At 45.9% G+C, this 20,322-nt stretch overlaps 2 protein-coding genes across 4 annotated transcripts; one reads left to right on the top strand and one right to left on the bottom strand.

Moving 5' to 3' along the window:
• The first annotated feature begins 172 nt into the window (after positions 1 to 172).
• TIMM17B (translocase of inner mitochondrial membrane 17B) lies at positions 173 to 10,432 on the top strand. 2 transcript variants are annotated; one of them, XM_053293829.1, is made up of 6 exons: positions 173 to 440; positions 4,606 to 4,705; positions 6,376 to 6,439; positions 7,430 to 7,558; positions 7,638 to 7,748; positions 8,987 to 10,432. In XM_053293829.1, exons 1-6 carry the CDS (start codon positions 415 to 417, stop codon positions 9,073 to 9,075), a joined length of 519 nt encoding a protein of 172 aa, XP_053149804.1. In that variant the 5' UTR covers positions 173 to 414; the 3' UTR covers positions 9,076 to 10,432. The 2 variants fall into 2 exon arrangements, with proteins under 2 accessions (XP_053149804.1, XP_053149805.1); XM_053293830.1 differs by lacking the exon at positions 173 to 440 and adding an exon at positions 474 to 724.
• A 174-nt stretch (positions 10,433 to 10,606) lies between these two features.
• LOC128344189 (chemokine-like protein TAFA-1) lies at positions 10,607 to 19,979 on the bottom strand. Of its 2 annotated transcripts, XM_053293828.1 has the most exons (6): positions 19,571 to 19,976; positions 19,164 to 19,270; positions 12,768 to 12,925; positions 12,017 to 12,157; positions 11,129 to 11,253; positions 10,607 to 10,921 (listed from the first exon to the last, which is right to left on the bottom strand). In XM_053293828.1, exons 2-6 carry the CDS (start codon positions 19,199 to 19,201, stop codon positions 10,904 to 10,906), a joined length of 480 nt encoding a protein of 159 aa, XP_053149803.1. In that variant the 5' UTR covers positions 19,202 to 19,270; positions 19,571 to 19,976; the 3' UTR covers positions 10,607 to 10,903. The 2 variants fall into 2 exon arrangements, with proteins under 2 accessions (XP_053149803.1, XP_053149802.1); XM_053293827.1 differs by having other exon boundaries at positions 10,607 to 11,253; positions 19,571 to 19,979.
• Positions 19,980 to 20,322: the final 343 nt, after the last annotated feature.

The raw sequence follows: 20,322 nt of genomic DNA, 5'->3' as shown, positions 1-20,322 counted from the left end.
TTGATTGGCCACCTTATGGCCATGCCGGAAACGGATGGTGGAGAAGCAACCATAAAGATCAGGAAAGAGTCTCACACCAATTTTAAATAACACTTCGGGTCTGAAAGCAAACTCATTTTTCCACTCCAAACTTCCAGTGCAAAGCAGATCAAAGGTTTTCTTCATAGAAGCCGCTCTCTGTGCCCAATGGAGAATCATGTCCAATGGCGTCTTGTGCATATATAACTCGAAGTCTGGGTTACTTGCCCGTTCTAGCCTTTTCCTATCTCTACGGAAGAAGAGAAGCAACCCCCTTTGTTTTGGGTCAAGCGAGCTCGCTCACGCGTGACGCAGCCGACCAATAGATGCTTGTCACGTGTTAGGGGGTCAAGGCGCCCTCGTCACGTGGCTCCCCCGAGCCCGCGGCTGGGAGCCATGGAGGAATATGCTCGGGAACCCTGGTAACCGCGAGGGGCCGGGGGGGCCCTCCCCAGGGCGGGGAGGCGGGGGCTGCCCGGGGCCCAGGTCTCTCCCCCGGCCTGTGACGGTTGGAAGTCGGGGCCCCGCTTGGTGTCCTCGGCCGAAATGCGGCTTTTAATGGATGTATCTAGTAGCTAATGGATTAATTGTCGCTCTTGTATCCTCCTGCTTCCTTCGAGAAGTTGTGGGCGGCATAAGAGGAGTGGGGAGGCGGGGGTGGGTGAGAGAGTTCCGTGTACCCCCATGTTGTTCCAACGACAGCTCGGTGAGGGAGGCTAGGCTGAGAGAGAGAGAGTGAGAGAGAGAGTGAGAGGCCCCAAGTTACTTGACGCGCTTGGTGGCTGGAAAGGGATTTGGAGCTGGGTGTCAGCGGGAGCTTTTCTCCCGGAGGGAAGAGCATCCGGGGTTTGCGAGTCTGACTCCGAATGCTGACCACAGCGGCGCTGCAGCGCTAAAGCATCAGGGGTGGGCAGCCTTGGTTGCACTAGGACTCCCATCCTTCCCAGCCCCAATTTATCACGGCTGGGAAAGGTGGGTGCTGTAGTTCAGTAAGAGCTGGAGGGTCAAGGATGCCTAAAGTAGAGTGTGCCGTCTAGTCGGGGTCGGCTCCTGGCGACCACAGAGCCTTGTGGTTTTCTTTGGGTAGATTACAGGAGGGGTTTACCATTGCCGGCCACCTAATGGCGTAGGGGGAAATGACTTGATTATCAAGCCAGAGGTTGCGGGTTTGGATCCCCGCTGGTATGTTTCCCAGGCTATGGGAAACACCTATATTGGTTAGCAGCGAAATCGGAAGATGCAGAGAGGCATCATCTCATACTGATGGCAATGGTACTGATACTGATGGTACTCATACTGATGGAGATGGCAATGGTAAACCCCTCTTGTATTCTGCATAGGGCTCTGTAGTTGCCAGGAGTTGACACTGACTCAATGGCACACTTTACTTTTACTTTACAATTGCCATCTCCCGTGCAATACGAGATAATGCCTTTCAGCATCTTCCTCTATCGCTCCTGCCTGATAGAGAGGAGAGCTGGTCTTGTGGTAGCAAGCACAACTTGTCCCCATAGCTAAGCAGGGTGTGCCCTGGTTGCATCTGAATGGGAGACTTGATCTGTGAGCACTGCAAGGTATTCCCCTCAGGGGATGAAGGCACACTGGGAAGAGCAGAAGGTTTCAAGTTCCTTCCCTGGCTTCTCCAAGATAGGGTTGAGAGGGATTCCTGCCTGCAACCTTGGAGAAGCTGCTGCCAGTCTGTGAAGACAATACTGAGCTAGATAGACCAATGGTCTGACTCAGTATATGGCAGTTTCCTGTGTTCCTATGGATATAGGTGTACCAGTGGGGATTCTTGCTTGATAGTCAAGCATTTCCCCACTGAGCCATTAGGTGGCTCAAGCTTGCTTTCCCCTGCTTTAATGCTTGTGCTCTGCCCCTATCCTGCAGCCATTGTTTCCCTTAGATCAAGGGTATGCAACCTCTGCTGAGCTGCTCTCTAGCTGTTGTTGAACTAGAACTCCCATCATCTCCAGCCAGTTTGCTGTGATGGGAATGATGGGTGTTGTAGTTCAACAGCAGCCGGAGAGCCAAGGTTGCCTACCCCCACCTTATATAAAACAAGCACACAAAGGTCAAACTTTGTGAGTATATTTTACCATCCCTAGTAGTTGCGAGAATCTAAGGGGTAAACTCGTGGGTCAAATGGGCCGTAACCCAAAATTTGGCTTTAAAAAAGCCAATCTGGCAATCACACTGACTTTTCTGAGTCTCTCTCAACCCCCTTTTCCTCTTTCCTCCCATCCCCTGGCCCTTGCTGAGTATTTAATACGTTCCACTTTGGCAGATGTGGTGCAATGTAAGTCCTTTTGAAAAAATACAAAAGCAACAGTAGCAGGAAACATCTTTATGGGGATCAGCAGAAAAGCCAGCAAGCTTCAATATTCACTAGAACTATTCATCAGATGTCATCTATCTGCAGACTTGGACTTTTCATCTTGGTTTGCAGCAGACATTTTTCACTTTATCTTCTCTCTGCTCCCCAACCCCTTTTAGTGTTCTTGGTTAACAGCCTGATGAATTTTGATTTACTTTAAAGATTACTCACTTTTTTGTGGTTTTTTAGTTGTTCCTAACAAAGGCATTGTGCTGCTGTACTGTTGCTTTTGAAGTTTTTTTTTTTTTTAATGGACAGCATGGTTACTTGCAATATTTTTGTCGGGAAAGAAAGGAAGGATGGTGACAAGACTTTAAATTCTATAGCTCTTTAGCAACATAGCCAAAAAGCTAGTCTTCTCTGCCACTTCCCCTCTACAAACACTCCCAAGACATTAATTTTCTTTTGGGAAAATATCATTGGGGGATCATGGGACTGAATAGCAAGTATGGCAAAAGTGCTGCTTTGGCCAAGACTGGGTCCTTGACAGCTCCTACAGACCAATCTTGAGTGTGTTTTACCCCAGCCTGCCTGTCACACACATCTGTGTTACTCATTTATGGTCTAAAAGCAAAAAATAAACATAAATAAACTATCCTATGGGATTTCCATTGAGTAGTTCTTGATTTGGTTTGGAATTTGAACCCAGATTCAGAGCCAATCAGTGTTCCCTCTAAGGCGTGCGTGTGTGCGTATGCTCACACATTTTTTGATGTCCACTCAGTTAATTTTAGATCCCACTCAGGTGTAATCAGGAAGGTCCTACTCTGAATACATGCGTGCTCACACTGTCTTCATACTACCGCCCAGAACAAAATTCATTCCACACACAGATGAAAAAAAATTAGAGAGAACACTGGAGCCATGTAGTTCAGTATACTCCACACATCCCTCCCCCAAGCCACACACACAAAAAGAAGTGGGGCATATTGCCGCCTCCCCAGACTGCATCTTTTTCAATGGCAAAGGTGCTGTATTATTTATTTATCCGCTCTCTTGGCACATTATGGGCTGAATCAGTTGTAAAAGCCAGGACCTATAATGCACAGGGAAGGAGGTGCCGCCTTCCCAGGCATAAAGGAGCAAGTCAACTGCATTTGCTCCTTTACCAGGAGTTTAAACTCAACATTTGCTGCTGATTTGCTCCCTTGTGCTTTGGGAAGGGGATGCTTCTTTCCTGGTATATTTTGGGGTGAGTTAGCTTTAAAAGTGAGGAGTTTAAACTCCCCACTTTTGGACTCAGCGCAAGTCAGTATGGCATGCCGGCCAGTGTCTCATGATGCACTGGTTGGGAAACACTGTTCTAGTTCCAGGTAGTGAGAGGCATTATTATTTGTGAAGCACAATAAAATGTCCTATAAAGCTCTCCCTGCCCCATTTGAAAATAAATCACAATGATATATTGAAACAATCAGTGTTCCCTGTAACAGAGATTCCCAGATGATGTTGACTACAACTCCCATAATCCCCAAGCAAAGGCTGTTGCAGCTGGGGATTCTGGGAGTTGTAGTCAACAACATATGGGAATCCCTGTTAGAGGGAACACTGGAAACAATATGGCGAATACTGCTCAGAGCTGTGTCAAAGTGGTCATAACTTCTCGACTGTAAATCAAATAACTTCTTCTAAACCTGAAGATGGACCATGGGCAGCATCCAAACTAATTAGTTATGTTTAAGTACTTTTGAAATCAATAAGACAAGTTAATCATGACTAACTTAAGTCCCATTAATTTCAATGGGACTTTGTCAGGAATTATAACTAAACTTAGTCTGACATGCTGACCTATGTTGAGAACCCCAGAAAATGCAGAAGGACCAATGAAGACTACATTTAATGCTTATGGGAACTTTTTAGACCTTTGAAAGTGGCCTTGCTGGAATCTGTTATCTCTTGCTTGGTGTGTTATGTTGTCACTTATTTTAATGTATTGTCAGTTGATTTGAATGGAGGCTCTTGTGAGTGCACTTCTGGGAACACCCTTAAAAGCAGTATATGAATTAATAAGCAAAGCAGTTATTCTAGAAAAGTTGATCAAACAAGAGAGTGGGGGGAAAGGCAAGGTTATATCCACTTTAACCATATTTGTAGCCATAAGGTTTTCAGTATCATCTCCAGGTTTTCTCTTTCCTAGTACTATTGGGAAGTATATTCTTGGCTCACTTTTCCAGGACCTTCTGCACTAACATCCTTTTCTTTCTATTCGCCAGCCCATGGCGGATTGTGGATGACTGTGGTGGTGCCTTCACCATGGGGGTGATTGGTGGGGGTGTCTTCCAGGCTGTCAAAGGCTTCCGCAATGCCCCAGTGGTGAGTACTTCCTTTTACTGCTAACTGGGCAAAGAAGCACCTTTTTAACGTGGTGATTCTTTTTACTGAGCAGGGGGAGGGTAACTGGCCCTTTCCACCCCCAGCACAGGACCTCCAGTGACTGTTGCTGGTGTCTGTCTTATGTTTCTTTTAGATTGTGAGCCCTTTGGGGACAGGGAGCCATCTTATTTATTAATTTATTATTTCTCTCTGTAAAACCGCTTTGAAAACTTTGATTGAAAAGCAGTATATAAATATGTTGTTTTTGTTGTTGTTGTTGTTGTTAAATGGAACTTGTGTGTGAATTGTGATATGAACTGGCAGGCTCCCCTTATTTATGTTAGTCCTCTGCCATTGTTCCCTGTAAGAGGAATTCCCAGATGTTGGTGACTACAGCTCGCATAATCCCTAACTGCAGTGGCCTTTGGCTAGGGATTATGGGAACTGTAGTCAACAACATCTGGGAATCCCTGTCACAGGGAACTTTGTTCTCCACTTCCTCTGGAGATCTGGATCCTTATTTGGGAGAAGGGCTGGATTTGCTGATGGTCTTGAAATACCTAATGTTCTTCTAGATTTGGATCTTTCTCTTCTAGCCCTTCAAGAAGAGCCCGCTGCACTGTGCAGGGAGGGAGGGGGCTTGTGCTGAGCCTCAAAGAGGGTGACAGTATGTGTCCCCGTCCCCATGGGACAAATGACGGTTTTAGAGGGGCAATTTAGGTTGGGGAAACATGGGGAAGGGAAGGGGAAAGGATTTACCTCTGTTTCCCCTGGGTTACAGCTCTGATCCAACTGAACAGTCTGTCCCCTCCCTGCAGCTGCTTCTAAACTTTTTTTTAAATTTTAATTTTGGAGAGGAAATTATGTATCTCTTAACATCTCATTGAGTTTAGCCATTTCGTTTCTGTTCCTGGATAATTTTCACATCCCAGCTTGATGCTTTGGGAAAAATAAACTAGTTGCATGCATCTTGTGGGATTTGCAGTTTGATCCTATGCGTTTTTAATCAGTAAAATATTACTTAATTAATATTTGGGATTATCCTGGTTTAGGGCAGAGGGCTGGATTTCTCCCCTTGGTCTTGTCCAGGCCTAATTCCCCCACTGGAAGTGGCATCTATTTAATTTTAATGCACTCTGCTAAGCCTGTTGGAAGATCCATTCCAACCATCTGTACTGCACTAGCTTTAAAGACGGATGATGTGGGTTCCAGATCATGATGTTAACACTCCTGTCATCCTAGAAAACAGTAACTGGTCCCAGCTGATGGTGGCGTTCTTCCAGTCTCCTTTACTCACTGCAAGGCTGCAGGGGAAAGCCATCCCCTAACGTGAAGTGCAGGAGAACCTGGTGCAAATGGAGAGAAACTGCCCTGGGAATAGTACACCCTGAGCCCTTCTGTGGACTGAGAACTATGGTTTCTGGTGCTATACCAGCACTGGGGTTTGAGAATCGGAGTGTACATAACAGGGCTTAAGCATCATGCTACTTTTATGGTGGACAGTCTTGGCTGTCTCTTCTGTTCTCTTTGCAGTCTTCTGTACCCTAAACAGAGAGTCCTTTGGGGCACAATTTTCTTCCTTGGTTTAGCAGCCTTAAGGTTTTCAACATCCCTGCCTGAATACTGAAGCCCCGTGACTAAAATGATTTCTTCTTTTCCTTTTTTGCTAGGGCGTCAGGCATCGGTTCAAAGGCAGTATTAATGCTATCAGAGTCAGAGCACCACAGATTGGAGGTGAGGGAAGGGTCCTGGCTGTGGGGCAGTGGGGTAATGTGAGCAGTGTGAGTTAGCAGGTGGAGCAGACAGGTGGTGGGCTGTGGGGGCAGTTAGGAATAAAAAGACTGCTGGCTAAGGGAACTGAGAATTAAGAATAGCCTCCGCACACCACCCATCTGTCTTAATTGTATTTAGTTAGTTTTATTGCCCACTCTGTCAAGAAGACTGTGAATGGGTGGTTAAAAAATATATATCTTCCAGTGAATCAGAATTAACTTGGTAAAATTTAAACTTCTTTTCAGCATTTCCACCTTTCACTGGCTTAACCCTAAGTTGCAAAAGCCAGCCCTGACAGTAGATCTTGCTGTGATGGAGGAAGCTCTATAACTGGGGGCAAGGAGCCTCAAATAATACTTCTCTTTTGAGCCCTTGAAGTCAGAACTTGAGGCACAGATGGAGGACAACCTCTGTGGACCTTGGAGATCATACATGGTTTATTTATCCTGTCTGATTCTGCTTGTGCCGAATTCCAAGTATCTGACTGCGCCTCAGTTTAGAGAACAAAATAAGTAAATAAACAAATCTGTCCTTCATGTTTCTGAAGATATGTTTGAAAATCTCTAGGCAGTGTCTGCCAAAAGCTTCCTAGTTCAGGGATTAGAGCTGCTGTGTTCTACAATGGCTACTCTCCATTGTTCATTCGCTTCAGGCATGGTCCCTTCCCACTCAATCCCTGTTGCCCTTACATTGCCAGTATAATTGTTTTCCCAGAACACACATGCACAACACAGCCCCCCCCCCCCCGCGACCCCTAGTTCTTTGGCAGTGAGGTTCAAATCCTGTCGCCTCTCAATCCAGTTCAGCACCTGCACAGAGCAAAGTTACGTGATCCTTAAGCCAAGCATTTGGGTTTGCTTGGCACCCAGTTTGAAGCTCTCTTGGTGCCAGTTATGAATAGCTCTGTGTCCAGCTGGTGACTGCAAATGCTCTCTCTGTTCCTTCTCCCAGGCAGTTTTGCAGTGTGGGGTGGGCTTTTCTCCACCATTGACTGTGGCCTGGTGAAGATGCGGGGGAAGGAGGATCCTTGGAACTCCATCACCAGTGGGGCGCTCACTGGGGCTGTGTTGGCATCACGAAGTAAGTGGCTGGCCCTGATGCTGCAAATATGGCATCTTTCTCCACAACCTTCTGAGTAACGGATGATTCTTTCCCTTAGGTGGGCCACTGGCCATGGTAGGTTCAGCAATGATGGGAGGCATCTTGCTCGCCTTGATAGAAGGTGTTGGGATTTTGCTAACGAGATACACAGCCCAGCAGTTCCAGAACCGTAAGTTCCAGCGCTGTGGTTATGGGGTATTGGTACAATGGAAGGACAAAGTGCCCAGGATTCTTCTAGAAGGAGACATTTGTAGTAGCATCTGAAGGACTTGGGTGCTCTGCTGAGCAGGCACCTTGGTGTGGACCTCCTTATCTATTCCTCTGGTCTGCTTACGGTGGAAATTAGGAGTATGTGAGGGCTCATGTCAGTAGGATCCTGCTTTGGGGACAGGGTTGGTCCTTTCCAGTCCTTTCTTCATAAGCAACAATCCCCAAGGTTCCCTTGCATTCTAGCATCACAGTCACACAGAAAACACACACAGGCACACAAGAATCCCCTTCTGGAGTTCCACGTGGATGAAGAAGTGGGGTTATGCAGACCAAGAAGACTTAGTTCTCTTTGGTTTCTGCTGAACCCTGTGGGGCAAAGTAAATGTGATGAACCTAGCTGAGGGAAGGCAGCACTTAATCCTTGCCCCAGTGACTGATGTTTCCAGGGCCAGGGGCGTCTGCCTTCGCTCCAGTCATGTCTCTGATCGCCTTCGCTTTCTCACTTCTAAGTGAATGGCTGCCCTTGGCGGGATGAAAAGTAAAGGGCTGCCTTTGGTGACGAGCAGCCCGTTCACCAGCTTTAGCAGTGCCTGGCCTGACCTTCACCAAGAGGAACCCCATGTCACAATCCACTCAGGCATACGTCTTCCCTCCCCCCACCCCCACAAGCCAACCTGAGGCTCTCCAGCTGCTGCTGCACTGCAACTTCCATCATTCCCTGCTTCATTAAGTTGCAACTGGAGATGATGGAGCTGTAGTCCCAACAGCAACTGGAGAGCCTCAGTTAGCCACACACACACACACACCCAGACTCCCTCCTCTGCAGCCACTCCACTGGGCCTAATGACTGGCATTTGGCTAGTGGGTCTGTAAAAGCATGTCAGAGCTACACTCCCTTCCCACCATGTCTGACACTCCCCCTCCTTCTCTTCCTCCTCCTCCTCCTGAAGGTGTCAGTTTCAACCTGCTTTGAATTTTCTTGCAACAAGAGTTGGGATTTTTCACTCCTTTGTTAATGAGTCACCCTAACCTAAATCCGTGTTTCTCCTGGCTGCATCTTAGTATTCCACCTCCATTGCTTTCCATCCCAAAGAAGAGCTGTTCTCAGCTGTCTGACCCCATAAGTGGTGGCACCCCGTCTCTTGCCTGCCACTAACAATTTCTTCCCCTCCTTTATTTCTTCCCCTCCTTTATCAGCAAATCCCTTTGGAGAAGATCCCAGTCAGCTGCCTCCCAAGGATGGCTCACCATCTGCAGGATACCCAGGCTATGGACATTATCAGTGAAGCATTTTGGGGCCAGAGATCCTTCAGTTAAGAAAACTTTCCCCTGGAGCCACTAAAGACTCTCACCCGGTAGCACAAAAAGAGGACAAGGGATGTGATTCCTAGAGTTGGATTTTTTTTGCGGGGGGGACATGTGTGGGGTGGGTGGGAATTAGGGGAGCTATGAACACTATAATATCTACCTCTCTGGAGGGCCTGGGGGTGATGGAATTGTCTGCCCCAGGAATACTTCCATGCATGCGGAGAGAGCCAGAGCCTACAGAGGGTGAGCAACTCAGAAGAACTGGATGACCTTTCTTAGCTTTTAGATTTGGGGATGTGGCCACAACTCATTGGCTCTGTCAAAGGACCTGGGAAAGCTGGTTTTTCTGGCTTTTCAGGCTGCAGGGGGTACTTCTGCTCTCTGTGTCTGCTGGAGAGTCTCTCCGAGCTTGGCTTGGAAAAGTCTGCTGGCAGAGCGGTCTGTGTCTTGTTTTCCCAGCAAGCAATGCCTGTACAGGCCTTGGAGATGAGGGATATGTGAAGAACCACCCCATAGCAAGCAGATGCTACAGTGGTATAGCAATAACCACATCTCCATGTCCTAAAGAACTCCCTGAGATGGAGGGTATAGGGTGATAGATTCGCCTCTTTGTGCTCTTGATCAGACCTCTGAAACCTCTAAGCTACACCTAATGCAGCCCAGCTGCCATGGAAGGTCACCCACCAGGGGCTTGATCATCCTTCTGCCTTTGCTGCTGGCCTGAGATTGCAAAAACAGGAGGGTTGTGAGGCACTGGGCAGACCAGAATAGATGGCTGGTTGGCTGCATTCAGCTTGGTGAGCCACAAGTTGCACAAGGCTTGCCCTCGTGCTGAGATTCACCCTTGTCATACGGCATGTCAACCTCCAGCAGAACAAAGGCAGGCTAGAGGATAGGGAGGGTTATAGAGCCTCTGCCTGCAGTTCTATCCAACATACTTAAACAAATCTCCAGCTTGGGATGCAGAAGAATCTTGCACTCTGTTGTCATGTCAGCCTGGGTGACCTCACTAAACCCAAACTGCCTCTGATCCCCAAAGAACTGTGGCTGCAGTTTTATATGCTTACAGTGCTGGGTCCTCGTAGGCCATGCACCCCCATCTTTATACAAAAATGTACTATCATGGGGTTAAAATCCTACCTTTTAAAAAAATGCATTTACTGTGATTCCCATTAGAATGGAGCACAGACCAGCTTTATATAAAACTAGTTCCCTAATTCAGCAACCTCTCTGGACTACAATCCCCTGACCTTTTGGTTATTTGTATTCAAAGAGTTTTTAACAACAAAAACTACATATCTGTTCCAGGTGTAAATATAAATTGTTTGGCTTCTATCCCGGAGAGTTTAATTAGATGTCTGCCAAAGGGCGGGAAGGAAAGAGAGAAACAGGTAGGGGTGTGTGTGTGTGTGTGTGTGTTTTTTTTTTTGCATGAAGGGGCAAGGAAAGAGTCTGGGCTGACTTTAGTGCAGAGCTGTGAAGCAAAGTGGAATAGATTTCAGTCTGTGCTTTGCGAAGAGTGAAAGGTCTTTGATTCCATTTCCCAGTTTCCCACCAATCAACAGAAGCATCCCTTGAAAAGGCATCCAAGCCCAGTCTTGATGACAGCTTCTGCTGCTGTTGGGTCACTTGATGTCCCCCACAGCAAGTCAGTCGGGCTGAGTAGATTCCTTCTGCATGGTTCACCTGCTGTTTCTTTTTTCCCAGTGGCTGTGTCAGGAGTCACATGTCCCCTGAACATTTGAAGCAAAGTCCCATACTTTTCTCTTGGTTCCGTGGGAGATGGACCTTTCAGTGTTATAGGCCTTAGTGCCTGGGGTGGATCTGAAAGGCAAGCAGAACAAATTATCAAATGGAGATTTTGGTAGGTGTCATCCAGCAATCCATAGAACCTGCTGAAACCCCTTGGGTCTATAAAACATGGTTGTCAGATGAAAAGTGGAGGAGGTGGTAGTTCAGAAATGCCTGCTGCATTGGCTTTACCTTCTCCAGGGTAATGAGATGGGTAGATGGGATTAGAAGGACGAGTACCTTGGTGGTTTTGACCCGATTTCCTTGTGAGCACATCCAGCCTGAGTTGTCAGGCAATGCCTTGCATTCTTCTTCCGCCAGGCAGGGCTCCATGTCACACCACCACTTTCCTGTTACGATGGAGGCTGCAGGGTAGAGAAAAGCATCTGTCCCCACAATGTTTGTTCCCATGGATATTGGCTACCTTCTCTTCCCAGACCCACATTGGGGTACCAAGTAGTTATGGGGATACACTAGGTTTCTGTAGTATGCAGTTTAATATTTCACTTGTTCTCAAAGTAGAAGTCCTCTCCCGTTCATCCCGATTCCTTAGGATGTGGAAGTTAGAGGCCAGGAGCTGGGTGTGAGTCCCCTAACCTCCTCCCATACCGTAGGCTATTTTAAAAAACTACTTTGCCTTGTCTAGACCATGTTATATTACAATAGGATGTGTATCCCACTTTATCCAAAAGATATATAAAACCCCACAAGCATACATGCAAACCAATAATAGGCAGTAAATCCTACTGGCTTCAAGACCTCAGTTACCACTCCTGCCCACTCCTAATTCATTGCGTCTTGCCCATTGGAGCTTCTGTGCAGCTCAGTCCTCATGAACTCACAAACTCCCATCTCTCAGAAGAGGAACTGTGGCTCCTAGTCCCTTAAATTTTCCTTCCCAGATCTCTCTTGTTTGACCAGCCCCACCAGCCTCCTAATCCCTCCTTTGAAAGGACACTATCCTGCACATTCTGTCACACTACCTCCAATCTCTCCCATTCTTTCCCCTCTGCAAGAACTTGGGTGTCCAAGGTCCCCTTTCTTCCTGCACCTTCTGGGTTTCCCTTCCTCGGGGGGCGGGGGGTGGGTGATGGTGGGAAAGAGCCCCAGCTCCAAGAGCACACTTACTATCAACACACGATGGTTTGCCTCGGGTGGTGCCAGCCACCTTCCCTGGGAGGCAGGAGCACTGGATGGTTTGGGATCGTTCCTCAATGTGGTTGTGGTTACAGCAGCGGCGGACAGCAATCACCTTACAGGTGCCTCCACCTTGGGTGGGGAGGAAGCAGAAAAACTAAGGCTGGAGAGGGGAAGATGTCAGAACCTTATTTTCCAGAATACACTTTGTAGTTCTGCACCTCTGGTCTACGAGAGCAACCTTTGGTGATCCGGCTCCAAAATGGCAATTCCATCCCCCCTCCCCCCGTTTCCCAATTTGGGACATGACAGTTGCAAGCAAAATTCTCCCTCTAAATGATGGTTCCTTAAAGTTTGCTCCAAATACCGTATTTTGTGTGATTTCTGCACCTTTGTGGAATTGCAGCACTCATCTAGTGCTGGCCTGTGAGAACCAGGGAGAGGCTTGCCTTTATCTTCACCACGGTTTGACTCTGTAGAGAAGCCTTGCTCACACTGAGAACCGAAGATCTACAGTATATAGAAGCTGTGTGTATGTGTCTACTGGGCCTGTGCAAATAAGCAAAATACAGTAATGTCCCTGAGTGCTTGGCCCAGCTGGCTCCTCTTCCTAGCAGATGTGAATGGACTGAAGAGGAAGCCAAAGACCTAAATCCAGCTTTACCAATAAGGCCAGGAGTGGGTGTATTTCGTTAATCGTGTTTTGCAGGTGTTCAGAAACCCCAGAACAGAGGCAACTCACTGATCACTGGGATTTGATCCTGTGCAGACTGGTACCAGTATTGGTCATGATGGTGCCGTGGCATGTGTACCGGGAACTCCTGAGCATGGATGTCTTGACAGAGAAGGGTGGCACACACCATTAAGATGACTGATGCAGAATGGCACATTTTGGCAGTTCTGGGGAAGGGAGAGAAGGGATAAAATCTAGTTAACAAATGTGGTAGTGTTGGTTCACCCTCGGCCCCAGACAAGCTGACCCATTGGGAAGAAAGGTGCAGCCTAGCTTTGATGAGCTAACTTCTTAGTGTGGGTAGGTGGGGTGCAAACATGCCATTTCTTCCAGCTATATCCAGTTCCAGTTTAGTTTATTTACGGTCACAGACCAAAAATTTAGAGTATACATAATAATAAAAGAAGTATACACAAAAATATATAATATATAAAAATATATTCAGAAGGTCTAATATCATCTCATGTAGTCAGTATCTCCAGTTTACACAATTTGATTTACTATCTGTTGTCTAGCATTCTTAGCTGTCACACAAAACTTAGCAACTTTAGTTGTTACCTCCTTCTGATTTGAGAGCAAATAATTAATATAAAATGCATCTGTATGCCCTGGGAGATCAACCAATAAAGGAAAGATGTAACAGAAGCAAAAATCCCTATAAAAACGGCAATGAAGTAAAATATGGAAAATTGATTCCCGTTCTCCAGAGCCACAAGGGCATAATCTCTGCTCATTAGGTATTCCTCTAAATCTGCCCTCTATATCTAAAGTGGTACACTTCCTTTTATCGGATTCATAATTTTTAATTACAATTCACATGTGGAATTCAACTTGCACAAAAATCTTTTCAGCCTTAGATCATTTAATGAGCTAAAGGCTGCAGACCTGTTATGATCATCAAAAGTTATATTCAGAGCTTCCTGTTTTATATCCTCATTGGGATTTTGACTGTTCCAGTATTCAAGGAATAGCCAGTCTTCCAACCATGAAGTGGTAGACTTCCTGGAGGACTTTCCCCTAATGTTTGAATTGGCTTGCCAGAAAACTCTGGTGATAGCTTTCAGTAATGCCTTGGGTTCCAGGCAAGCATGCCCATGCAGAGCTGCAATAAGGCAGAAGACACCTGGCAAAACCAGTATGGTTGGGTAGGTATAAATATGGCAGTACTTGTATCTCCTTTTGCAACATCTGTGCATGTTGTATCCACACATGGTACAAACGGAGTGCAGGCAAAGGTGGGAATTGATCTCGCCTCCCTGGAAATGGCATATGACTTGTCAGGAAAGACCAGCCCCGATTATGATAACCTATGGAGATAATGATTTGTGTATGAAAAATACACGCCACGCTCTTGTAAGCTATTGTCATAAGTGCATCCAGTGACAAGCCAAAATTGGCTGTGACCATTCAAAATGTGCTCATCATATATCAATGCAGTGAAAGAGGCATGCATGCATCATGGGATAGTGTGTACACTCTTTTTCTGCACAGAGGTTGGTTGTTGGTGTTGTTTTAAAGAACTTGGGACCCACGACTTTCCAGTGGGCTCCAGACTCACTCTGGGAATATATAAGAGGTGGGTGTTAAGCAGCCCGAGACGCCCCTCCAGGGCCCAAGTACGAGGTGAGGGGATGGGTACCCTTCAAAGGATCAGGGGGTACCGCCTGGGTTCCAAGTCTCTTGCTGTGGAGTGGGGGTGGAATTAGGTTAATTGCTGACCATGCTTAAAGATCTCCATGCAAACTTATTTCCCTGTATCTGTACATCTATTTTTCTGCCTTTCCTTTCTTCAACAATATTAGGGGTCGGTACAGGGTATCCGTATATATATATATCCGTAAATCTGCTGGAGTGCATTGGACGCAGACGTAGAAGCAAAATTCTAAACAGTGAGCTGCTACTCTACCCCTAGAGAGAGTTAGCTTGTACAGGAAACTGTAGACATGTAATCTGAGAGTTAGAAATAAATGTGCCATCTTATGTGACATGCTTTTCTGAGAACAAGAACTCCCAGTTTTCCTTAGTTCCTGCTGGTATTTTTTATGCACAGGCAGGAGGAGTGAACAGAGTGTAGCTGCTGACTGGCAGCAGGAGGGAGAGACAAGCACCACTACATCAGGGATTCCAGTGCAGTGGTGCCCTAGTCATTTGTTATGTTCAATGCATGTACAATATGTGGACTGTGTATGTACAGATGTGTACACATACAATTATTAACACACATTTATCACATGTACACTTCCTATCTGAACCTTCTATTTGAGGGGGAACACACAAGTTTATACTGGCCCCAAATAAATTATGCTTGGCCACTTGCATGGTTGTGTTACATCTGCTTTCCAGACCTGGAGGCCTTCAGTGCACCAACGGGGTAGTGATGTCACTGCTCTCTTAGCACACTGGAGGCCTTGGAACAGGTCAAGCAAAGCCTAGCACAACCTGGGGGAAGCCTCTTTCTTTGCTCAAGTAGATTGGAGAATCTGTTCTGGCAGAGGTAGAAGGGAGATTCACTTCACTCTCAGACACAATTTTTCGGAGGAGAACCTGGCTGTATCTATAGAGATGGAGAGTCCAAATATCTTTCAGCAAATCTTTGCATCTGAGCTATATACAGATGTTTTGGCAGCTGAGCTGCCCTTTCTATGAATTCAGCCTCTATTTCTAGGTGGGGGCTCAGATGCTGAACAAGTTCACCTTCAGAGAGGTGACTGCCTCTCTGAAGCAGGAGGTGGTACCCCCTTAGCTGAAAGAGGCAGTCACGATGCTCCTCCTTTAAAAAGCCCTCATTGGACCCAGATGATTTAAATAACTTTTGGCCAGTTTCTAACCACCCCTTGTGTTGGGGAGCATGGTGGTATCTCAACTCCAAGCAGTCCTGGATGAATCTGATTATTTGGATCCTTTCCAGTCTGGCTTCCAGCATGGATATGGGATGGAAACTGCCTTGGTTGCCCTGGTGGATGACCTACGCTTGAAGATAGATAAAGGGAGCGTGACTGTTGATTCTCCGGGACCTCTCAGTGGCTTTTGATACCATCGACCATAGCATCCTTCTGGGTTGTCTCTCCAGGTTGGGACTTGGGGGCATGGTTATATGGTGGCTCTGCTCCTACCTGGAGGGTCATACTCAGAAGATGGTGCTGGGGGATGCCTGCTCCACTCTTCGGCCTGTTGGGTGCCACAGGGATCTATTCTGTCCCCTTTGCTGTTTATCATCTACATGAACCTCTGGGAGATGTCACTCATGAGTGTGGGCTGCAGTGCCATCAATATGCTGATGACACCCAGCTCTACCTATCTTTTAAATCAGCAGATACCAGAGAGGCAGTGGATGCTGTGAACCGGGGTTTGGAGGCTGTTCTGGACTGGATAGGGGCAAACAAGCTGAAACTTAATTCAGAGATGACTCTGAATTGGTAAAACTGATCATCTGGGTAGTGAGATAAATCTGGTCTTGGGAGGGGTCACACTCACTCTGAAAGACAAAGTCCACAACTGGGGGGGTGTTTCTGGACCCGATGCTGTCCTTGTAGGCACAGGTGGTGATGGTGTGCAGAGGTGCCTTTTACCAGCTTCGGCTGGTACACCAGCTGCAACCCTACTTGGAGAAGCTGGACTTGACCTCAGTCACTCATGTTTTGGCAACATCCAGATTGGACTACTGCAATGTGCTCTACATGGGGCTGCCCTTGAAGATGGTTCAGAAGCTACAGCTGGTCTAGAACACTGCTGCAAGTATGCTCATGGGCACAAGTCACTTCATGAGTGTCGCACCCATCCAGTGGCAGGTTCACTGGTTACCAGTCCACTTCCAGGCTGCTGCTGCTACTTCTACTATTAATAATTATATTTATATTTATATGCTGCTTTTCAACAAGAGTTCCCAAAGCGATTTACATAGATATACATAAAATAGCTCCCTGCCCACAATCTAAAAAGGAAACATGATAGACACCAGCAACAGCCACTGGATGGGTGCTGTGATGGGAATGGATAGGGCCAGTTTTTTTAAAAAATTGTTAAATATATATACCGCCTTTCATTAAAACAATCCCAAGGCAGTTTACAACAAAATTTAAAAACAAGATTGTAAAAATGACACAATTAAAATATTAAACTAAAAATATAAAACAAATCTGATTAGAAATTTAAAACACAAGCATAAAAACAATACAAAATACCAAGTACAAAGAGCAACAGCAGAAACAATCATATAAAAGCCTGGGTAAAAAGCCAAGATTTAGCATGCTTTCTAAAAGCTGTGATGGAGACTGAGGAGCAAAAGGTACCTCTTTGCTCAGCTAGCTAGGTTCCAGGAGCTGGTCTTGACCTTTCGAGTTCTCCGTGGCTTGGGGTCGGGGTACCTGTCGGACCCCATCTACCCATAAGAAGCTGCCAGAGCCCTCCACTCATCATCTCAGGCCCTGCTCATGGCCCCGCCACTCACAGAGATTGGGTTGGTGGGGATACTAGAGACAGGGCCTTTCCTATTGCAGCCCATCAGCCTTGGCATGCCTTCCCCGAACAGCTTCACCATGTTCCCTCCCTCCGTGTTTTTAAAAAATCCATTAAAAGCATACCTTTTCAAAGAGGTTTTAAAATGTTTTATCTGGTGCTTATATATGGTAGGTTCTTTAGTTTTTATAGAGATCAGTTTCTAGCTTTTTATTAATAACTTTTAATTTGAAACTTTTTTTAAAAAAATCGTAATTTTAAATGGGGTTTGAACCTGGTCTCTTAACTTGTTCAATTTTATTAATCTTTTATTTTACATTGTATCTATTGTATCAATGTTGTGAGCTGCCCTGAGCAGTAGTGTGCTGGAGGGTCAGGGTATAAATATTTTAAATAAATAAGCCTGGGGCTCCATGTCATTGCCCAGGTTGTTGCAGCAGGCCATAGAGTGGGATGCTGGCATTGTTCTCACTTTCACCTATGAGAATGCTGCCAGAGGCAGATCAATCTTACCAAGATGGGTTGTAGCCAGATGTCTTCTGCTTTGATCCAATAGCAACCTTGTTGCCAAGTCAAAGCTAGACAACCCCTTGTGTATTTTCTGCTCTAACCATGCACATCTGGGTATTTTTGCACTAGCACTTTGCCACAATTTACTAGAGATTTATCCGTTATCATTGTAATGTCCATCCTTCTCTGTTGTTTATGCATGATAAGTCTCCTGCCAGAAGAGACAGCACTAATTTTGAGCTTCCCTCAGGATGGAGGTGAGTAGAGGGTAGATCATGGGCCCCTAGACTATTTCCAGTGCATCATCTATCTCTTGCTGGTTGCTGAAGTTTTTGCCAAGAATGCAGGATTTAGGTGGTCTGATCCAGCAATGCACTTATGATGTTCACATACACAAGAGCAGAACTCAGGAATAACTTGAGACACAGATTACAGTAGTTTTTCCTTGACTGTTGAGAGATCCTGCATATCCATCCTGCTATGCAAATAAAAAACATGAACCATGGAGAGTCTAGTAAGAAAAGATGTAGACTATGCAAGATTGGTGTCAACTGATCACTATCATAGGATGCAACTGTTCTAGGAATTACAGCACAATCCTTGCCGGGGAGTGGAGTCAATGGGCTTACTGCCAGGAAAGTGTAGATAAGATCATATGTACATATGATCTGTGTGATATCCCCCATGTTTTGTTTCTCTGTACAAACAATTATGGGATAGCTGCCCCCTACATGAAGTGTGGTACAGAGAAGTGGTGCAAGCAGATAACAGGAATGAAACAGGAACAAACTTGCTGCACTGAGGTAAAATCATATGCAGTTATTCTGTGGGTGGGGTGGGAATAATCACCCATTATCCTTGCATCCCCCACCCCATCTCCCTCCTGTTCTCCTGCTCTGTCATTTTCTCCAATTAGAAACTTGAATTGTAAGCTCCTCGGAGCAGGGAACTATCTTTCATTTCTGTGCTTTTGTTTCTCAGTAATGAGCCATGTCCACAAATTGTGTTATATGAATAAGCATGCATTTCCTCCTCTGTTTCAAGAGTTCAAGAGTGTGCTGCAATACAGCTTTGCCCCTTGGCTTGGCCTTTGCTGCAACTCTGTCAAGTAGGTTCGTCTGCAATATAATTACTTCCTAATGCCAACCAGGAAGCTTAATGACTGTTCCACGGGGGTTCTATGGATTTGATCCTGGCTGTCCTATGTCAGCCCCCTGTCTGCAAATCTGCACTGTGTGGATAAAGCCCAATAAAGCAAGCATAGAAGACCCGGGACACAGAATAGGTGAAGTATATCTTCTTAAAACATTTTATAAGCTTTCAAGATATTTTTCAAGCATAGATGCTAAGAGCAACTGTAACAATATTATAGCAAAATAATGTTGTATTTGAATGTTGCTTGAAATTTTTAAAAGACATGTAAAAATATACTGTATTTACCTGAATCCAGGGTTAGTTTTCCCACCAGCTTCTTTCATGTTAGAAATCGGGGGGGGGGGGGGTCATCTTAAATTCAAAGTCCTCTTCCTTTTGGGTTAGGGTATGACCTGTATTTAAGGGTATAACCTGTATTTAACCTCTATTTTAAAAGTGCTTATCTTAAATTCAGAGTCATCATTCAGGAAAATATGGTATTTCATGTATACGTTGCCTTCCCTTCTCTGTTACCAAGACACCTGAAGACACCCTCAACTACAAAAAAATCTTGAGACACTTAAGTCACTGTCTCCTGGTCCCAATTCTTCTGAGCCCATGTCGCAATTTCTCAAACCCCACATTTCTCATACAACAGAAGTAGGTCCGTATCTTTTGTTAAAGACAGGCACATACATCAAGTCTGGTCTCACCTGGGGCTCTGTCCTTGGTGCTGAAGTTGTATCACCTCTCTGTCCCAGCCATGGATGGATTCCTTGAACCCGGGAGCATCTTCCTCTTTGTTCTGAGTGACTCTCGGTTTCCTTCCTGGTGGTGAGGAGGAGAAAGTACTGAGCACAAAGTCCTGGAACCAAAGTAACTGTTCTGACAGCTTTGATCTGCCCTGATCACAACCCCCTTATAATTCAGCTCCTAAACTGCTCTCCCATCCAGATCTGGGGATGGAACCAAACGTCCTGGCTTCCATCCCTCCTTCTGTAACCCAGCAGATGTCTCAGAATCTGTGTGAGCTGTTGAATCTGCCTATACTTTAGATTCTGAGCTTGACTGATATATGAGTGTGTGTGTGTGCTCGTGTGCGTGTGTCTCTAATCCAGACTGTTTCCCTTTGTGCGTCTCCCTTACACTCCCTGTCCAAACAGCCCTCCTAACACACCCACACAAGGCCTCCTACAGTTTTGGCATCCTAGTCCCACTTTCACTGGGCAATAAGCCCAGGATAGAACTTCACCAGGTTTTTTTCCCCCTTGCCTTCACTGCTTCTCACTTTGGGATGAAGTGTTAAATGTTTGAGCCACAAAAGACGATATTTTGCAGAAAGACAGCTGCAGCTTCCTATAGCTCTGCTAGTTTGACATGAAAGAGCATAGACTCTGCTAAGGGTCTTAAAACACTGGAATACTCTAACCAGAAGGGCTTATAATCTGTTACTGCAGCTATGTCA

This window comes from Hemicordylus capensis, chromosome 2 (assembly GCF_027244095.1).
Source record: "Hemicordylus capensis ecotype Gifberg chromosome 2, rHemCap1.1.pri, whole genome shotgun sequence".
Taxonomy (NCBI): domain Eukaryota; kingdom Metazoa; phylum Chordata; class Lepidosauria; order Squamata; family Cordylidae; genus Hemicordylus; species Hemicordylus capensis.
This window is presented reverse-complemented; position numbering and strand designations above follow the sequence as displayed.